Source organism: Anabas testudineus, chromosome 11 (assembly GCF_900324465.2).
Source record: "Anabas testudineus chromosome 11, fAnaTes1.2, whole genome shotgun sequence".
NCBI lineage: Eukaryota > Metazoa > Chordata > Actinopteri > Anabantiformes > Anabantidae > Anabas > Anabas testudineus.
The window spans coordinates 2,869,218-2,891,461 of NC_046620.1; the positions used below are offsets into that span (position 1 = coordinate 2,869,218).

Here is a 22,244-nt window from a genome sequence, read left to right on the forward strand (position 1 = left end):
CCAAGCAGCATAGCATGGCTCTCCTCACCCTTGCTCGCTCTCTCTCTCTTTTTCTTGGTTGATCTTCATGTTTTTTATTCATTATTCTTTAATTCCTTTCTTGCACTTGCCTTTTCCCCTCTTTTCTGCCTTTCTATCCACTTTTGTTCTTAATTACCTACTCTCTATACTCTGTATTCTATGTGATTAATACTTCACTTGCAGGTTTTTAAACTTGTGCCCCTCATCTTGACCCATCTACTTCTAATTTTCCTTCTTTCTTCCTTTCTCCCTGATTCACGTATCCCCTTTGTGATTCATTTTGTCCTCCTTGTCATTTTTGCTTTTCCTGCTAAACACCCTCCTTCCTTATCCTTATTTATATTTCCTTCTCATCCTTTTTCCAGGTCCGTCTGCTGTACTGCTCCCTGGAGGAAGCTGAACTGGTTTTTCGGGCAGCATGGGCTGCGGGTCAGGCTGGACCCAGTCACATGTGGTTCGCTGTGGGACCGGCCCTGTCTGGTTTGGGTCTGGAGGGGTTGCCCAAGGCCTTGTTTGCTATCCGGCCGCAGGGCTGGAGGGATGAGCCACGGAGGTATGGACATAAAAGACGAGGTTGCTAATTTCAGGCATTGACTTGGTCTTAAGACTCGAACAGGACTTACAGTCAGTTCACTTACTATCACAGCAAAACTATCAACGTTCAGCTGAGCTGAAGGGTTGTAGAGCTTTCACCACATATTTTATCAGTGCTCTGAGACATATTCATTAACCCTGTCCTTACTCACTTTGCTCTTCAGCCCGGGCTGTGCTGCAGCTACACAAGTCCATACAACACTGTGAAAATAATATTCTACTATCATTCAGAGAACAACCGTTAAATAAAAGCTTCTACAGGCCTCGGATATGATAGGCTCTAGATAGATATTGATCTAAAATCATGTATGGTGTATAAATAGAGTTCTGCAACTCTAAGCCTTTAAGCTGATGAAACCCCAACCTTACAATTTGAAAAATACATGAGCATCATTGAGAAAACAAACATTCTGTCCATGCTTTCCTGCAGCAACAGAGATACACAACCAAATCTTACTGCCACCTGGTTTGTTGATCAGGGGTAATTGAATTTGTATCTAAATGGACTAATCAAGTTAATCTAGGAGAAAGGCACAGCCCTTTATTCCTTTATTGATTTTAAGTTTTAAATCTACCTCAGTTATGAAGGGAGATGTTACAGGACAGTTACACAGCAACACAGACTTAAAACTGTGAAATAACTGTACTGTTTATCTGCAAACCAATCAATATAACTAAACTTGACTAAAAATCAATTACGTTATTTGACATTTGCACATCAACTCAAATACTATCTTGGGTATTTCCATATCAGCTTTATCAAACTCTCTCCACCAGCCCCCTCAAATTCATTGAGCTTCTAGATTCCTTCCAGCTTGCCGAGCACATTCTGAATGTATCTGATATCCACGCCTGTGAAATTAGTGTCCACGCTACAAGGAAAGCTCAAGTGAGCAGCACACTTGTCACCACCAGGCAGAATTTCACGGTTCATTCTCAAACACAGATGCTGTGTCCCAGAACAGGAGCTGGATACTTGGACACAAATGGGTCCTTCTGAAGACATGACAGGCATGCTGAACCTGCAGGTCATCCACATATGAAAAGATTTTTTTTTAACCTCAGTCAAAGCAGAAGTTATGGTAATGTCCTTTTGATGCTAGTTCATTTTCTTGATTAGAACCACTTTTACTTATATTGAAGTACTTTTACATTGTACTATTTCTACTTTTACTTTAATAAGGGAGCACATCTTGTTGTTTTACATATAGTACGATACGGTATATACAGAACTCACCTAAAAGTTAACTTGCTCAAGTGATATATTCAGATTTAACGAGTGGATGGGCATTGCCTGAATGCGCCATTAAGCAACTAACTAATTTCCAATGTATTACTGAATACTGAGGATGTAAAAGATACACCAGCTAGCTCCACTAAATCCCTACAATTAATATTTTTAATGTATAAGATCCCCACCTCTTTTGAGTGATATATTATGGTATAAGTGTCTATTGTAGTCACATCCTGCTGTCTGCCGTCGTGTTTTATGACACTGCTGCTGCTGGATTCTCCAGAGCACCTTTTTAGACAATAAAAAATACAGTTATGCTTTGGATCAGTAGTTTTTGTGAGCATATTAAAGAAACCACACTCCGCTCACTGTGATGAGTCTTTACCAAACTGCATAGCTAAAAGCTCTTTGAAGCCATGTCGGAAATTAAATCCAACAGTGTTAACTGATTCAACATATAACATGCAAGATTTTCATTAATATTACAACTTCATTACTTCTGTCCCTTGGTAAGAAGCATATTTTATTAATCATTTGACCAGAAGATGTACGGTCAACATAACAACTTTCAGTGACACAGAATCCGAGTGTCAGCTGTGAAAACCCTACTTCCTTCCTGAACATGACTATGAATTAGTTTCCTGTGGAGAGGACAAAATTTGTGACAGCTCAGATGTCTGCATGGAGCACTTGAACATTTGAACTGTTAAGTAGTGTTTCTTAACTCCATGTCCTGCCCCGCCAGTTTGTTTGAAGTGATAATGTTTAGGATTATGAAGGCAAGAAAGGCTTTGTGAATTTAGGATCATTAGTTTCCTGCCTTGCTGGACCTTGCTGGATCATCAGCAGAACCTATATCAAGAGTTGTAATATTTTCATCTTATATAATATATAGATCTTTGGTGGTGGTGTTAAGTTGTGAGTTTTGTAAAGTAAAAGGTCCATAAACACCTTTGGTGAATGAGTTCCCAGTTCCTCCTGGCCGAAGTGTCTCTACACATCAACTGCCAGCCTACCACAAGAATTTTCCCCAATCCTCATATCTAGTAAATTATGATACCAAGACCACATGGTTATGTTCGGGGTTAGGGTTAGTAAAAAGATTATGGTTTGGGTTAAAAGTAGTGCTTTGATAATATTACACGACTTTTGTCGACATGGTTAGAATGATAAACATCTAATATCTTGGAATGGACGTAAACTAAACGCACTATTTCACTCCATAATCAAAGGTTCAATCAAAGGACTTGGGTAAGCCCTCAGAACTTGGCTGTTCACCATCCTCTCTGATACCTAAGAAAACGAAAACACGAACACACCTCTTTAGAGTTCTTCTGAATGAGATTTTGTACAATTTTCACGTGGCGCACATTTGCTGAAAGACATGCATAGTATTACATTTTGATTGTTTAAGAGTGCCACAAATATTGGTGTAGTTGAAACTGTATAAAATCTGGCTGTGGTTTGTAAGTCATGTTATTTGTTGCATCATACACGTGCACACAGGTGCATTGCAGTGTTAAATAATTTGTCAGGTAAGAACATACTTTATATTATGTTGCAAACTCTCCCAAACTGTACAAATGGAATCTGCTATAAAAAGGTTGCCTTCTTAAATCACAACACACACAATAACGTCTTTCTGCCCGAGTAAAGAGAATCTATTGACAGCACTGTGAGTAGCATGTGTTTACTCCAGAAAAGTGCCAGCACAGCATTGATCTAAGTCTCAACTAAATGAAGTTAGAAGTTAAAGAATTTACTTTTAAGTGTTGTGTTTCAATACTTCTAAAAGCAGTTATCTCAAAACCGAGTGGCTTTATGGCTCTATTGGTAACGGCAACAATTTAGAACCTTTGGAAAGCATATATCTTCCCTTTCAAATGAAAATTAGCTGTTTCCCTCTGTGTTGGGTGTTTGTGCTAAACCAAGAAAAACATGTCCTGGATCAATTTTTTTATTGAACCAGCCTGAATTGGTATTCTCCTCCGTCTCCAAAACAAAGTTAAATAAATCTTTATGGCACACTCAATTTTCTCAACTTGGCCAGTCTTGGACGAAAGTAACGAGAGAGTCATCATCTAGTGCTGATGAGTCCAGTTTTGAGCTGAGGAGATCATTTGGATTTTGCTCTTTAGTCTTGATTCATCGCTTTCTGTGTGCAGAGAAGTGCACCCACCCAGCACCAGAACCTCATTTGTAGAAGTTGTGCAGTTCTGCGGCGTCTCCATGAGTGAACATGTAATTACTTTTCATTTTGTTGAAGTCACACATAATTTGAACTGCCACAATGGGTGATCTTTAAAATTCTGCTCAGTTCAGCTTTAACTCAGAGGTGATTATCCTGTTCATTTTTGAGCCTTACTGCATTTTCATTGTCATTGCAGTTATTCAAGCACTGACTACTGTCATCCACCCAGACAGTTTCTCCCCTGTATTTCTGTACTGTATTTCCCAGGACATGTTAGAAAATCTGTTTAAAAACAATCTAGTGTCTCTGTTTCATATTGTTCTCTTCGTTATCCGGCAGGCGCATTGCCAAGGGCGTTTCTGTGCTCACCCATGGGGCGATGGCTCTGCGGAGGGACCAGGGGGCCACCAGCCGGGCACAATATGCTGGCAACTGCCACAGTGATGGCAACCAGACGCACCGAGTGCCAGACAGGATAAGGTGAGAGGGAGGGACGGGAGGGGACAGAGGGTGACTTTGAATTTCGATGTCATTCACAGCTTCTGACATAGAGAACTGGGCAAACAGCAGAACACAGTGGAAAGGTAAATAGAAGCCTCAGCTTTAATGAACCTTTCATATTCAGCAAATCCAGACCGCTGAGTCACTGTGGCCTAGAAAACTGTAGCATTTTTATTTTGACATTTTATAGGTAGAACATCATCATTATTGAAAGCTGAATTTTGGATGGAAGCTGAGAAGATTGATTACTCTAAACTGTGACCGAGAGGTCAACCGGACTGTATATTGGTTGCTTTGGCTTTTCTGTATATATTAACTTTATAGTTTTGCACATTTCGTAATGAATACACCAAAACAACTTGACTTCAGTGTCATATTTAGCACTGGCACAACTTATACATACACTGCCTGTCCCAAAAAAAAGTCACACTATTTTGTTGGACCGCTTTTAGCTTTGATTACAGTATAATTTTTTTGGCAAGATCTTTTATTGATGATGGGACCGTCTGACCGCTGAGCAAAGTCTTCTCCAGCAAACATTCTCAATTGGGTTAAGCTCTGGACCTCTAACCCTAACTGATGCAGTGAGTAGCTTCTTATTTCCTAAACAACCATGTCGGAAGACGAAATCTGTGGTCTTGGAAAAGATGTTAATCTGTTTCAGATGGGTCATATTATGCTGTGGTTGGTCAGGTCCCGGTTCAGCATCGTTATTTGCCCAAAGAATGAGGTCAGCTGGTCATCAATGGTTATTCCATCAATGGATTTTGTCTTCCCCGTTTGGACAGTCATATTCCAAGGTGACAATGCCAGGTTTCATTAGGCTCAAATTATGAAAGAGTGGTTCAGGGAGCAGGACTCATCATTTTCACACATGATTTGGCCACCACAGAGTCCAGACCTTAACCTCATTGAGAATCTTAGAATCTCCCATGATCAATACAAGATCTTTGCAAAAAATGAATGCAGCTCTAGATGGAAATAACTTTTGTGATATTACAGAAACTTATTGAAATGGTGAAACGCAAAAATTAAATTTTTTTTTTTTTGTTTGGGCAGTATAGACCCCAAATGCTTTTACTAAACGGGACTCCAGACTATTCATAGTGTGCTGCACTTTGGAACAATAGAAGTAACATTGGAATTTGTCCACACACATTAATTGTCAACCTTCTGAAAAATTACCTTCCTGTTCAGCTGGATACTAAACCATAGACACAGGTTCAACTGCAAAGTCCCATATGTGTTTGCGTTTAGACAAGAAAAGCACTTTGGTTAAGGTTAGATTGTTTGTTTTGATTTGTTGAAAAGCAAGTGACCTTAACCAAGTGCTGTGAAAGTCTAAACTTAACCACATACGGAACTTTGCAGTTGAACGTGTGTCTGTACAAACTTTAAAATAATTAATATGTTGTTGCATTATAGCATTTTAAATATAGACTTTGAAAGAGGAAGTTCCTGAATTAAAACAGTAAACACTGAAACATACATATCGTTGCAGTCTAAAACTATTCGACTCCAGACATTTGCACTGTGCTTGTTAAACTAAGGAGAACCATGTATAGTATCTCCAAAACACCCAGTGTTTAGATTCAAATTTAAGACAATTTGTCCTACTTACCCAGAGGGACTTTTAATATATGGAGGAAAAATGAGCAGAGGAGCACCATAGCAGAAGCCCAACATTTAACTGCATGCTTGATTGACTGCTGCTGCTCTTTGGCACAATCCCCTTTGGGAATTGTTTGGAGAAGGCAGGTTTTGCTCTCTTTTCAGCTGTCAGGGTTACAGGAGCTGTCTGGTAACCTGCTGCTAGCCTGGCTCTGGAGATTTGTGTTCAAATTTACTAATGCAGTTGTTTCGAATAACATTCACAGATAACTGTCAGCAGGTGAGATGCAGACAATAAGAATGGAGATAGATTTGTACATTAGGTTGCATTATGTCAACCTTCAGGATAAACCTGTGAAAACTGAAATGAACAAAATCTTTATCTCAATCAATAAATGCCCTTGAGCAGGGGACTGATTCACCCACTGCTTCATTTCATATGTGTTGTAGCCTTGTTGGATCTCAGGCTGCACACTTAACTGAGCTGAATATGAAGAAGTGTGTTGCTGGAAGGAAAAGACAAATATGCCTGAGAGCAATAGTTGGACGTTATGTGGGGTTTTATTTGCATCTTAAAGGAAACATCAGAAGCTGGAACACTCATTCATTTCAAGCAGCAATGATGATGATCATTAGAAATAGAGCTGGGAGTTCAGAATGTGATCTAAGCTCTGTATGTTCAAATGTGGACCTCTTTTCAGTTTTTCTAGTAGTGGGTGTTGCGATATGAGTGCTGAATAGAAGTAAAGCAGAATACCCCATTATCCTTTCGAATGATCATGCTGTAGATTTCAACAAGCTGATAATGAGTTAAAGAGGTTTTTCTTTTTGTGGTAATTGTGTTGATGCTATGAGTATATTACTTTTACAACGCAAAAATCTACCCCAAAAAGACCCCTTCAGTATTTTTCTGTGTACAGGCTTTTAGTTTGATATGCATAGGAAGTGTCAACGACAGCTAGTATGTCTGACCGCTGGTATTGGCAGCGGTTGGGTCTAGTTTGTAATACTGAATGGTCTGAACAGTGGTTTCCATGTGCCATCAGATCATTTAAAGTCATACAGAAAAGACGGGAATGTGCACAATTGTGTCCCACAAGGTGATATCACAAATGCAATAGAGATAATGCCAGTAAGCACAGTAGAAAATGTCATATTTAAGCAGCTGAATTAACCTTAATACCTTAACATCTCACTTGTTTTTAATCTAAAGGAAAAAAGAGGAACCATTAAGCCTGATAGAAATAGTGATTTGACTTATATCGATATTGACTGATATGAGAAGATATTGCGATCATTTCCCATATCACTTAGACCTAGCTATAGCCAGTGCATTAGACATTAGCCCTGTAGCTACTGTGTGGTGTGTGTTGGTTGTGTCAGACTTTCTGCATCTCAAATTTCTTCTTCTTCTTTTTTCCGGACATTTTCAACTCCACAACGGCATCGGTGTGAGATTTGACTTGGGTGGTAGATGTTAGCCATTAATTGTAGGGCAAGTGGCTTTAACTATCTGCTTGCGGAAGTGCTTTTTATTGAACCCAAAAGTGATCCCATTGTACTAGAGAGAGCAGGTAAAAGAAAAAAAGTAAGCACTTGAAAACGATTGGCAAATTGATGTTTTCCACAGGTTGCCGGCCTACATACATTTTTTTTTTTTTTTTTTTTGTAGTGAGAAGGTTTATTTTAAACTGTGAAAAATGTGAAGCCTTCAAACAGTGGTAGTGCTGTCTGTCAAGCTGACAGGAGTTAAAGCTTGTGGGACTCATGAAGTGTCAGTGGTAGTCTTCACTACAGTGGCATGAGTGACACCTGTAACACATGAAGGGTTTTAGTTTAAGGGGAGAGGAACATCGTCCCAAAAATTGCCCCCTTTGGCTGAAGTGTTGCTGCTTTAAAAGTAGATCTCAACCTGTGTTTTTGACTGTAGTCTTTTTCATCTTAACCTCTTTACTTTGGGAACATCGGGTTCTTCTCAGTGCTACCCAACTGAAAATAAACGGTTCTTATAGATGTGCTCTTAAATCTGTGCATCTAAATCTGTACAATTCTTCACTCAGAGTCTAAGTGTTAGACGTAAAATCATAAAAATTTAGACCCACAGCCATGTGTCTGCAACCTTTGACATGTTTAACCACCAGATCCTCCTGTCTGCACTTTCTGATTTGGACATCACTGGTACACCTCTGCCCTGGCTTGAGTCCTACTTGACTGGATGAATCTTCAAGGTATCTTGGCAGGGGGCAAGATCTAACTCATTGCCTTTCCACTGGTGTTCTTGGTCCTCTACTTTTTTTCCATCTATACTACATCATTAAATTCCATTATCCAGTCACATGGCTTTTCCTATTATGCTATGCTATGCTGACGACACACAACTCTTCCTGTACTTTCTACCGGATGACTCCACTGTCTCCCTGAGATCTCTGCTTGGATGAGAGAAAGGCATCCTCAACTCAACTCAACTCTCAGAGACAGAGGTTCTTGTCTTCCAAGCCAGATACAATTCTCAAGTCTCATTTTTTATCAGCCAAAAAGGACACACGATCCCTACACTGGCTTTCTGTAGCTGCCCACATCAAGTTCAAAGCCCTGACCCTTGCCTACTAGTGTTCAGCTCAACAGCACCCGCCTACCTGAACTCCCTCATCTGGGTGTACAATCCGCTACAGTCTGCTGAACTCTGCCAGCAAACAACGTCTTGTGGTCACCTTACCTCAAAAGATCCCAGGCTAAACTTTCCAGCTCAGTGGTTCCACAATGGTAGGACAACCTACCCACATCTGCAGCCTCAGCAGCCTCACTTAGAATTTTCAAAATCCTGCTGAAAACAAAAACCATCTGTATTTTTTTATATATAAAAAAAAAAATTACACCTAATGAAGTGGAAATAGATCTTCCTAGAGCACTTCACTTTTAAGTTTTTCCTTGGCTTAGATATTTTGCTTGCCTTGTATCTCCCTTGTAAGTCTCTTTGGAAAAAAGCCAAACGAGTCAATGTAAAATGTAATGTTAATGTAATTTGGACATTAATCCTAGAGATACTGGAGAGTGATTATCATCCATTGTAGCTGCTCTGGATCCAACTTTGTGTATTTGCTGTGTTGGGAAAATTAGTTGACTCAAGTCTACAAGACTTTCACCATATTATTTAAAACTAATGTTGGTTTTATTCCAAATACCAATTAAAAAATGTGAAAACTCATTTTGAGTCCAAAAAACCTTGTTATTATGGGAATAAAACTCTCTCTGTTACTGATGTTGATATATCTTGTCAAGGTCTGACATGCAGCTTTTTGTTTGTGAAAAAATGATGGAAGGTCTGGAAGGAGTTTCAGTAGTTGGGGCTTTTAAATCCATGACATCCTCTTTTACAGAAGTAAACCTAAAAAAGATGTTGATTAATGGAGCTGCACATCTAACAGTAATACACTTCTGTTATACTGAATAAGTGGGAGGCAGAACAGATGAATGCTCAGCAGAATAATTAATCATTAAAGACGTTAAAACAAAGTTATTATCATTAATTAACTTATGGATTTATGGACTTCATTTTGTAATACTAAGAGAGGAATATGAGGTGGCCACAGCAGCACATAAATCATTTACTGTAACACACACTTGTTAAACAGCCTCACACAGACATCTTGCATTATCTTTTCATAGAATGAGAGACATTTGAAAACAACATCCACACACAGGGAGACAATTCACATTTTAGAGCCGTTTTGCTCCCTAATGAGCTTCATTAGTTCGTCTTTTTGCTCTTTGTGTGTTCTGACAGCAGAGACAGATGTGAAGTTAACAAAGACGACATTAAATCGCCAACATAACTGCATGGCTGCATTCACCAAAAATCAAAAAAATCCTCTGAACAACCAGCTGCTTACATATGCGTATGCTCTGGCAATACAAATGTCAGGATGTACAGACAGAAGAAAAGGGAGGGAGGTCTGAGGAGACAGGAAATGTGTGAGAGTGAAGGTTGGCAGGCAGAGTTGGAGGAGTGTTTAGAGGATGCAGAGGGACTAAATTGAAGATGTAGATGACAGGAGACAGAGGAAGAGATAACGATGATGATGATGATTTGGCTGTCTGCTTGGAAATCACTTTGCAGCTTCCAGACATCAGATTACAAATAATACCAGTTGAGCACAATGGGAGCCAGTGCAGTGAAATAAGTGAACACATGCAGCACAACCAAAGGCATAATGACATTCAAATCAAACTTGCTATACAATTTGCAGTTCAAAACAAGCACATAGTGCACAAAATACAAATGTAATAATTTGACAAAAATGCTTGATACATTGTACTTTCAAGAAAAAGGTTATGAAACAAGTGCTGTACATTTCTGAGGCTCCTTAAGAGTGACTGTTTGGTTCCTGGACCTCCCTGATTAAGACGCTTGTGACCCGGTTATGCAGCTTGACTTAATGGCCAAAGAGTCCTTGTGATTTTAAACATCTTCAATTTCACAGTGATTAAGGCCACTGTGCTCCTGGGAACATTTAGGGCAATGCAACATCCAAATGTCTCACCGTGTTTGATTATCATCTGGGACGGCCCATTTAGTTTATGCGTTTTGACAAGGAAATCTTTTTAATAAAATAAAATATTACATTAAAAGAAAACAAAATGTTATATTATATCATGCTATTATCAGTTTGAGGGTTACAAAATCATTGCATAAGTTGGTAGCTTAAAGATGATCTCAATTAAGAAAAACCCCAGTTTTGTCAGACCACCCAACCTGACCATCTTGGTAAAGAATATAGCACTTCATGAAGTGGTGGAGAACCTGTTACTAGAAATCTTAATATAAGCAGCAGTTACGTTACTTCCAAAATGTGTTGGTAGTATTAAAACATTTATTTTGTTGACAGAGTTTGCTGCACAGAAAGCACAAGTAGATTTGCTGAAAATAGCTGCATGCTGCTGAAAACTAAGACTGAACCACTGTGATATCAGCTGAAACTAGAGAAGAGTGTAAAAAGCCCAGCAGAAAGAGTATAATTGCCGCTTTATGGTGTAAGCTCATACACACAGTACCTCATAATACAAACACATTCAGAAGGACATTATTACTAAACACAAACTGCTTCTTCGTTTCAGTCAGGAAGAATGGAAGGAAGATTTCATGGCCTTCAGACAAATGAGACTAAGTAATTACACAACAATATGGCCCAACAAAATAGGAGGTCAGTTGACAGAGGAATGAGACAGGAGGCCCTGAGTATGATGAAGAGGTACAGATACAGCTCAGTCTAAAAGAGAGAACATTTTCCTATGTCACTGTTCTATTTTTAAATTTCATATTGTTATTCTCTCTGGATTTAACCAGTAGCTTAAATATAGAAACACAGAAATGCACAATGTAGGATAGAAGATAATCTTATGTGTGTTATTTTACAGTTAGGTGATGAAGCTTAATGTAAAAATGTGACAGACCAGAGAAGAGGGGTCAGAAGAGGGAACAAGGATAAGGTGGTGATGGAAACAAGAGATGATGGTGAGAAAGAGGAGGGAGAAAAGCAAGAGGAAGATGAAGCAAAAATAGGTGGAAGAAAAGGGAGACGGTGGAGGAGGAGACTCAGACGGAAGCTCAGCCAGTCACCTCAAACCCTCAGGGGGACCGAATGCTCATCTGGAGCGGAGGAGGGGAGTGTCACACCCCCCGCCTGCTCTCTCTGTCTCACTTTTTTAATAACCACGCCACACTGATCCTCAATAGCTAAATTCATTCATGTTGCCCAGAAAAGCATTCATAAGTCTCCCTGTGAGCTCTGTAAAACTGAGGATCTTGTAACTTTGTCTTTTATTGGGATTTGTGTCTCCAAATTGTTAATTTTTGTGTTTCAGTCTCCAGCACTGACTCATCTTACAGAGGATATTAGTGTTTATGGAGTTAGAGATCTTAGATTTTATTCTAATATATTAGTAATTAAGTGTGATTTCAACAAACTAAAGGTCAAATCCACCTAAATAAACAGTAAAAACACCATGAAAAAGAATATTGTAATATACTTCTGCGGCTGTGTCGCCCTCACCTACTACTTCTCCACGTGTCAGATTTCCCACATATGGCAGCATATAGTATATTTCATATATTTAAGTTTTTGCATTCAGTACGTGGTGTCTGACAAAGCTGAAACAGCTCTTCTGTCACAACAAGAAGGTAGAGTAGCAGGATCTCAGTGTTGCAGGCTGAACTCACTTCAGCATGTTTTACCCCTGCAGAGTTTTCTGTACTCCAGGGGCTGCTGCTGCTTGCTTCACTTGTTGTCCTGTGTGAGTCTTACCTATGTGATTGTTGAGTGGTGTTGAAAAACTTGTAATTTTGCAGAGCTGACATTAGACCTGATGATTGCAGCTGATGTCTCCGATCAAGAATAGACAGATTCCGCTCCTGGCCATGATGTACATCTGACTTTCCCACTCTCCCCCCTTATCTTCCTCCCTCTGTCCTCCTGTGTGACATCTCTCGCTGTCAGCACTGACCTGTCATGTTTCGCCTCCCTTCTTAAACATACATGAGATGTGTCCCTGGGAGTTGAGTTAAAATTACATGACTCGTGTCCTCAACAATCAGGATAATTTATTGAGAAGCTAAGAGCCAGTGGGAGGGCAGGTCGAGAATGAGTTTGGTAATCTGTGCTTTGGGGGGTTTAAAAGGAAGGGTTGACTTTACTGCATAATTATGCCAAGGCTTTGTTAATGGTTCTGCCGGGGGTAATGGCTGCTATAATGCTTCAAGTTAACTCTTCTAATTTATTGCCCAGTTACAGAAATGCACAAAAAACAATGCAGATTAACATTATAATAAGCACAGATAACTACTAATTACACATTTTTACTTAAAAGCAGATTCTAGTTCTGGGCTTTATTTTGCCTCTGCAGCTTTTTCTCTACAGAATCTGGACAGATTTTTCATCATTCAGTAAATCCGATCACATTCTAGTTTTCTCACTGCTTCTTGCCTGCTTATTTTATTCAACACTTAATTCACTGTGAGCTGAGTTCCTTTGTGTATACAGAAATCTGCTTCCAGTGTAGGTTAATATGTTTGTACAGTGTCAAGTGTAATGTCCTGAATGGTATTATTCTTTCTCTGCATACTGCCCATGAGGCGAAGTTTCTAATGTGGTGCCAATGTCAGAAATAAAAGAGACTCTATAGAGACTCTAGAATCTATGTAATGCAGATATGTCTTTCAGAGTCTGTCTGAAGCCAACACAAGGCTTAAGTCTGAGTAAGGCAAGTCAAATGAGTTTCAAAGTTGCAGCTTTTTTGTTCATGGGCTGCAGGTAGTGCCTCATGGTACTAGCAGTTACTGTACATCATCATCGTCATCATCATCATTCAGGAAGGATAAGGAGCAAGCTTTTGTCTGTGGCCATTCCCTCTTCTAGATTCTTTAGAAAGGGTTTCCCTGCTGATCTGTACTGACGTGTTAATACAGGATTGAGAGTCTCATCTAAAAGATTAACTCTGAAGTGTATTTTGCACAGAAAGAAGTCTGTGGATTTGGTTCGCCATCTCTAGTCATTCTAGGAAGTGTTACTTCATAGCAAGTGTGAAGGGGAAAAACTCTGGGGTACATATGGGTATGTGAGTGTTATGCTAATACATATTTGATAAAATGCATCGTACATTGCATTTTAATTGAATGAATAAATCTTGGATTATGCTGTATGTGTTTATTACGAAGCTCAGCTCTGACAGAGCATAAAACCCAGTTTGTGTCTAACCAGAATTCCCCATTGATTGGTCGATTACTCACTGATTGATTCATTCAGTGATTCATTAGCTCAGTTAACTGATTATATGTCCTTCAGTCCATCACTCACCCTATTTTACTCATTCAGAGTCATTCTTTATCAGTTTCTTTCTCTCTGTTCCTCACTCCCTCCTTCCATCTGTCCCATTCATATAGAGAAACGCCTCCCCCCCTCACTTCATCTCTCTGTTTTCATTTTTTTTCTTCTTGCTTATTAAATCCACGCCTCTCTCCTCTCATTTCATCTAGCGCTTCTTCCATCTATCCATCCATCTCCTCTGCTCTCCTGCCCATCTTTTACTCCTATCTCGGCTCCTCCAGGGACCGCGGTCACAAAGGCATCTGATGCGTCGTTTTGCATGTAAATTGGATAATTGGATTCAGACGCATAATGCTTGGTGGTAAACAGAAGGAAAGGAAGGAGGGACGGTAGGGTGGAGAATATGGGAGGTGCAAGCAAGAAAAGCGCAACTATTGAAAGAGACTCACTCACAAAGGCATCTGCAGACTTGGGCACATGCATGAATACGTTGATGCACAGATCCAGGTACACGCAGCTAAATGCACACTGTAAACTGATGGAAAGATGCAGGTGCATCACTGCTCCCATCATTTTCTTCCAACCTTATGTTTAACGTGAGTCATGGATGGCGTGTGTAAATGTAGTGCATTTGGCATATGTGCCAACAACTTATTACAGCCAACAGTAACGTGCAATGGTTAAGCAACATCTGTAGTAATTATTGTGTAAGCAAAGGAGAAACTATGTGTTGTAGTTCTAGAGCGACAAGGTCTGTGTGTGGAGGACGTCAGGGGGGATGGGTGAAAACACAAGACGTTACCACAGGAGACCAGTGTTTTATTAGAGCCATGGGTTTATTACTCAACTTAATGGAGCAGTTTTTCCGCCTCAACGAAACCATACAACTTTTTCAAATGATGCATTCCATGTTGAAAAATATTCACTTTATCACCGTTTACAGTTGGCATCCTACATGTGATGTTTATCATGGTTTGCCTTTTTCATTCATGCTCACTTCACATTTTCACAACTCCATCTTGCATGCAGTTGACTTTGACCTGTCTTACGAGGAAGGAGACCAAAGAGCCCCCTTCTTCACCTAGAGCCATGAACAATCACATTACCTGAGATGTTATTTAATCAGTGAAGAACTGTGGCACTCACTTGGATTCACCTGCACGCTGCAGCTGAAGATTAGAGAGCAGGTGTCCCTGAAGTGCAGCCGGTTTGCTGCATACGAAATTACCAGTTGTCGGTCACGGTGAGGGAATCTCCTCAGGCTCTGTGACTTCTGCTGCCAATGCTGTGAAAACCGTCAACTCTGTGAAACACACGCTCACACATACACACCACCCCCTGGTATCCTTGCAACAGCCTGTCCTATCAGTGCTAATGAAGGCAGTCACATCAGTGTGATGATGGGAGTGAAGTGCTAATATGAATTTGTGCATGTGTGTGTTTGTGTGTCTGATACCAGAGCTGTCACTCCTGCTTATAAACATGCAAATTGTGCTTTAAAAGAAACACTAAATTCCTCCTGATGTTGAAATAGCCACTCTTCTCCTAAGTGCACCCTTCCCTCTCCTCCTTGTTTCCTCGCCTTCTACCCCAACCGTTTTTTCTCTTTAATTGTCTCCATTACTTCTTGTTTCCTCTGTCTCTCTCTCCTAATTTTCTAGCCCCTTTCTCAGCTGTCTTCTTGCCCTCAGCTTCTTCTGTCCTTCCCCGTCGTCCTTTCCTGTCCTCCTCCCCTCCCCCCCCCCCCCAATTTCTTACTGTCATCTTTCTCTCCCTCTTGGTTGTATCCTTTCTTATCCTGTGTTCTAACTCCTTGTTTGTCATCCTGTTAGATTTTCAGTGTCATTTCTTCGCTTTCTTATCCCCTGACTCAGCGTTAAGCACTTTATTACTTAATGGAAATTATTACCAATTAACAGTTATTTTCTAACATTATTGTTATTGAGTTTTTTTTATTGTTTGTTTGTGTATTGTTTGGATATATCAGACATAACCATATAGATATTACCAATCATTAGATTTGATGCAAAAAAAAAAATCATCATTATGCTAAGATATGTTTTTCTTACAGAGCTACACTGATGTTCTTCCTTTTTTTTAATCAGCCCCAGCTTTGTGCAACGATAGTACACATATATTGCCAAACTGTGCATTACCATGACAGGGCTGACAGGATAATAGATGAATAATTTGCTATTTATCAGCATTATCGTTTTTATTTTGTATTGTTTTAATTAAATTAAATTAAATTTTATGTTCTATGTCTTTTCGAGTGTGTGAGCATGAAATAATTTTGTTATAGACAAGAGACCAAGGGCACATTCCTATCATTCACTTAATCTCACGTGCTCGTTCTTCTCTGAACCTTCTCCCTCTCCTCTTTGAATAGAACAGAGACAGCTCAAACCATGCATGCACATATTGATTTTATTTTAGTGTCACATATTTTCGGTGTCCAGCTCTAAAGATACACCTATGCATCATTCGTGTTTGGTTGTGCTGCGAAGGCTACCAAAGGACGTGAAAAAAGGATAGTGATTTAAAAAAATGAATGGAAAACCTTAAATGCACATATTTTTTCATTTGAATGCCTTTTTGTTCAGGGATGTCTTTAGTTCAAACTTGATAGTGTAGTTTTGTGGTTAAACCTCTACCACTGGGGGTAAAAATGTTGTCTTACTGGTGGTTACTGGATAATTCTGTCGTAAGTCCTTGAATTTAGCCAAGAGTACCTTTGGAAACTGCAGCAGTTCCTTCTTCTCTTTTAATTGGTGGTGTTTGCTGAGTTAGCAATAGAGAGCAACACAGCGTACTTTATTCCCTAGACTTTAATGGACACCCTGAGCCTTTTTTTAAACCTATGTCAGCCTTTACTGCTTATAGAAATGTGCAAGAGACTGAACAGAGGTTGATCATTTTGACTGGAGACCTTGTAAACAAGCGCATCCAAACGTGTTATTTGCAGTCAAAAAAGCTATTAGGACAAGATGTGTGCATCAGCAAAAACAACTAAACTAATATGTAATTATCTAAACAAAAGTATATTTTTTGTATAAATGATAAAACAGGTCAGTATCTTTTACATTCAGTCTAAGTGAAAAGTGATCCAGAATGCAGAAGTGTTGATAAATGGTTTTCAGCATTATTTACTTTTCACTCCTCTATTAATTCTGTGATATGTCTGAATGTATTCTGCAAAATGAACTAAACCATAAACTCAAAGCTTTATGCTTTGCCACCAGAAGTATTTTTATTATCAAAATTGTAATACGTTCTGCTGCAAATAACAGTTCTACTTTTCCCTTTGTTTTTTTTTTTTTCTATTTACTACTGTCTACATTATTAAAAGGTATTGGATCTAATGACTTTTATTGCAATGTTTCTTTATTTTAATGTTTTTATTCTATATATACTGTACATACAGTATATGGTGATAGGTCAATTTTAGCCACATTGCAGTGTGCTGAGCTAGAAAACAATTTGGTTGTAGTGGACACATTTGAAGCACAAGTTGTGGCAAAGAAATAGCTGAAAAAACACTATATATAAACAGTAAATTACTATAATTTGAGTCATTAGGTCCAATTTTTGTTTGCATTTTATAGAACATTCAGAACCCTGCTCTCCATCGGCCTGAAATTTGTAATCATATACCTTTTTCATCATATATGCTTGGTCAGCACCTTTCATTGCAACGAGTACACCAAAGACTTGTTTTTGCTGGCTCCCTAGGCATCTTTACAACAGTCCCAACACATTTCCCTTTAAATCTTCCTTGGTGGTTCACTATTTAATTCAGGCTACTTCACATTGACAGGCCTCTTGATGACATCTTAAAATGTCTCACAATTAATCTTGTAGTAATTTATGAATAATAAAGAGCCCGATTGTAGCCCAGTTAAATCACACAAAACAGATTCTGTGCTTGTCTCCTTCACTGCCGAATCTATGAGTCACACAGGATTCATGATAGCCTTTACATCTTTGTCAGCACCCCCCCCTTTGGTGTTCATGGTCACAGGCCTTTCATTTGTGTGGTGTGATTCAGCCAAAGGCCTTTCTCTTGTACCGTGTGTGTGTGTGTGTGTGTGTGTGTTCAATAGGATGAACTCCAAACATTAGTTTCCACAGTGTATGAGGAGAGACAGCTCGGCTGGTGCATTTAGTTCCAGAGGACAGGTCTGAGACCCACAGTGGTTTTGTCATAGAAAGTGATGAACTATGAATCATCCCAGTCGATAAGGAATCGTAGGAAAGAGGAGGGGGGAGTAGGATGGAGAGTCGGATAGAAGCTATAACCCCACTGAGCATTGGATGCACAGGACCTTTATGTATTTATTCATTCCTTCATTCATCTGTTGAACTCATTTAAGTCTCAAACTGATCACCCACCCAATAAATAATGGCAGGGAAAACGGGGGCTAATTGGCTACAGTCTAACTGCTGCAAAACAGATAGGAAAGGTAGAGAAAGAGGGGGAAATGCATTTCGAACCATTTAAAATGCAACAACGTAAAAAAAATAACAATCATTTTCTGAGTAAACTGAACAGATATGTTAGCAAGTAAAGAATGTAAACGTGTGCAACATTCACATGCATGAATGAATGTGAGTGGAAACCACTTTGTCTACTTGATGTACTACTGACGTTTTACTCCTTTACTTAACAAATGTAAGCATTGCTCATACATTATTTGTGGTCAACTGTACTGCAGGAGAATATTTCAAGCGACAGCTTTTGAACAACTCTGGGCTTTTTCCCCCGGTATTTCCTGAATAGCACGTCTTGGCTAACGGAATTTGACTGAGAAGTAATGTTTAGAAAAGTGGTGACCACTTGTCCTCAGGCATTGTATTTTTTGAGTGGTCATCTTGTGATTATTTATTCTATTTTTCCTTTATTCCTGACTATATCTAGTAATAATATTATTTACCGGTAACTTTAATGTAACATCAACGTTCCTGCGAGAAAATTTGGAGTGACAGATAAGAGGACGAGAGGCTGAAGAGAGATGGAGAATAAACGCTGACAAATCCTAGTCTTCCATTACACGAAGCATGAAATGGCCCTTGATCATTCGAACTAACTTTCTCATCTTTCTCTCTCTCCCTTTTTATCATTCTGTCTTTTCATCTCTTCCTCTTTAACTCCTCATCTCTCTCTTTTTTCACTTTTGAAGAAGTTGTCATGGTTACACAGAAAGCTTTACTGTAACAGGCAGCAAATAGGCTGAACGTTTCCACTGATGGAATATCACACACACACACACACACACACACACACACACACACACACACACACACACACACACACACACACACACACACACACACACCAGCCGACAGGATCTTTTACGCTTATTAGAGCAGGACTGTAAACCATTAGTACACACTCCCCATCAGACAGAAAAGCACACACACTGATTTCTTTCCCAGCATTTCTGTCTGCATGGATTTTCTTCTGTCTCTAAAGCCAACTTCTATATGAACAGATGAGCCTATAGAACAACTAAACTTCAAATTGATCTGTTTTTACTGCAGCATATCATCAGAGATTTAATGACATACAAATTCTAAATGGAAATAGAAAAGATATTAAACAACTTTGTCCCTATCAATGCCAAGGCCAATCATGGCTTGGAGAAATCTATACTAAACATAACTTTTTATTTCCTCGTATGAAAATGTGTGTGTCTGGCTCTGTGATAGAATGGTGACCTGTTCAGTGGTCCTGCTCACTCAGATTTACAGCTCTATGCAGTCATGGAGAATGCAGGATTTTGCAGGTGCTTGAACAATGTTATATAATATTCACCTCACACTGACACAACTAATACCTTTTATGAACAGAAACAATGAGGACTGTCAAAGAAAACACATCATATTGTATTTATTTAGAAGATTTGATTTCAGAGATTGAAAGATTTTGATTAGAAATCACACAAAAAAACCCCGCAAACCATGATCTGAACTGAATTTTGTGACTCACTGCACTTCTATTTTCTAAACCCTATTTCCAGTGGAGATGGTTGATTTTTGCAAGAACTAGTGCAGTGCCAAAGAGCGTAATATATTTGTACTTTCCAAAATACCTATTGATGACGAAATGGTGGTACAAGTACAATTCAGTTGTCATCACACTTTAAATTGAAAAATCTTCACTAAGAAGAACTTGTTCAGACTCAGCCAACTGTGCTTTTTCTGCCGTATGTGTCATTGAAGTGAATCATCACACCGCCACCTGAAGATTTCCACAGACATTGTTTTGTGACAAGGTTTTCAGACCTCTGTGAGCTTGAAGTGATTGAGGTCTGGGTAAATGTTGTTCTGGAGAATGAAAAGATGGATTAAGTGAGGTGAGCAGAGTTTTGCCCTTCATTTATAGTTGCCTTCAAATTCTGGTCAGTCTGTTCATTTCTCTCTACTTGGCTCAAATCCCCTTTTTCTTTTACTTTTGTTCTGTCTTTTCCTCATCCATATAATTCTCCTGATATCTAGATGAGTTGATTCAAGTGGCCATATTATAATAAACTTAAGGTTTAAATTTTATTCCGGTGCTTTACTGATAGATTATGATTTTGATCTGTACCTTTAAGGCCCTCTGTCTCACCCTATCTCATTATATTCTCATTATGTAATATTAAGCCCAAAACACTGTCTTTGGCCAGCTATAGATCTATCTGTAGAGAAAAATGTCTGGTCTGTTTGGTAATACTACTACCCAGAAACAACATGTTCTTCAGCTAATTTACTAACACATGAATTGACAGTGACTTTGTGTTAAATCTTACACACACACACGTTTTTCTTCACAAAGAATTGTTAGTTTATTCTCTGATTAGTTGGAGCATGGTTATAGGCAGGCTCTATCACTTTTGTAGCTTTAGCTGTGTGAATTAAGTGCTGCATTGTTGAGTAAAACACCGTCCTGCATAAAAACAAAGGAATCTCTCATGTATTCCACTCACCCCAACCAGTCGAGGCAGATACCCGCCGTCCCTGAGCCTGGCTCTGCTGGAGGTGTCTTCCCTTAAATGGAGGTTTTCCTCTCCACTGTTTTCTAATGCTGCTCATGTGAGATTGTTGTTTTCTGCATCATTCTATATATAGTTACGTTACACTGTAAAATGCCCTGAGATTTAGTGCTATATAAAAAACCTAAATTGATAATACTGGTTACCGTTTCAATAAATTAGAACCACACAAACATGCATGTTTTGGATGAGTGCAGCAGCTGTTGGATTGTGCCCACAGCGAACGTGCTTGATGTTTTTCTTTTCAGTGTCATGCAGCACATTCTGCTGCATCGCACAGTCTCTAAGTCTGCACTGCATATATCCTACTGTTGGAGTTTTTCCACCCTCTATCCATCTTTCTCACTGTCTCATTGCTATTCTTCCTCTTTTTCTTGCACTCTCTCCTTCACCTTCTCTTTTGCCCTAATGGTCTCAGCACCTCCTGCTGCCTCTTTCCACTTCTTCACTGCTGCTCTCACATCTAGTTCACACTATGCTGTAACTTCCATGGGGAAAAGTCTCAAAAGAGAATTTGAGATTGTAGAGTGAAAGGAGGAAGAGAGGTAAGAGAAGGACAGTGTCGAATAAATAAAGGAGGAAGTGGCACACTCAGCTGCAGACTGGCAGTGACCGGCACAACGGATGGAGACATTCCTGACTGTGCTCCACTCTAGGCCTCCAGGCACATTTTGTCTCTGGAGTAAACCAGGTGAAATAGAAACATTTAAGTCCTCAGGGGCATCCCAGATGTCAGGCAACATCAGGAGCTTGTATGAACAGCAGCAGGTTAGAGGTCTCCTCTTACAAGGCTTCTACCGGGAAGGCCAAAACACTTTGCAGTCATTTCGTCCACCTACAAAATGGGTTCACATGAATTCAGAAACATAAATGCATGTAGCTTCCTGTCAAAGCACCCTCAGTGATTGCACATATGCAAAATTACTGTGCTCTAATGCTCCAAATGTTTTTTGGCTGGATTTTGTTTTCCAGCTGCTGCAGGTCAACATGAAATTCCAATATTACTCTGATGTGATGGTTTCTGAAAATCCGTGGCCCACAGTTTTATTATATGTTAGGGTAGAAATGTATGTTAATACAACTCTGAAGCAATTCCAGTAGCAGCTTCACACGTCCTCTTGACTTTGTTGTTGATGCTCTATTTGCATGAGTGCAAGCTGCAATTTCAATATCTGTTCACCCCGAGAATTTCTTCTGGATGGTTATTTCCTTGTAACGACCTCTAGAAGTAGCTATTC

The 22,244-nt window shown here is 39.4% G+C and overlaps 1 protein-coding gene across 1 annotated transcript in view; it reads left to right on the forward strand.

Moving 5' to 3' along the window:
- grin2da (glutamate receptor, ionotropic, N-methyl D-aspartate 2D, a) overlaps positions 1-22,244 on the forward strand; it is a 95,735-nt gene that overhangs the window by 13,913 nt on the left and 59,578 nt on the right. Inside the window, exons 4-5 of the mRNA XM_026347286.1 lie at positions 387-574; positions 4,380-4,520. Of these exons, the coding sequence (XP_026203071.1) occupies positions 387-574; positions 4,380-4,520 (329 nt within the window). The remainder of the gene's footprint in view (positions 1-386; positions 575-4,379; positions 4,521-22,244) is intronic.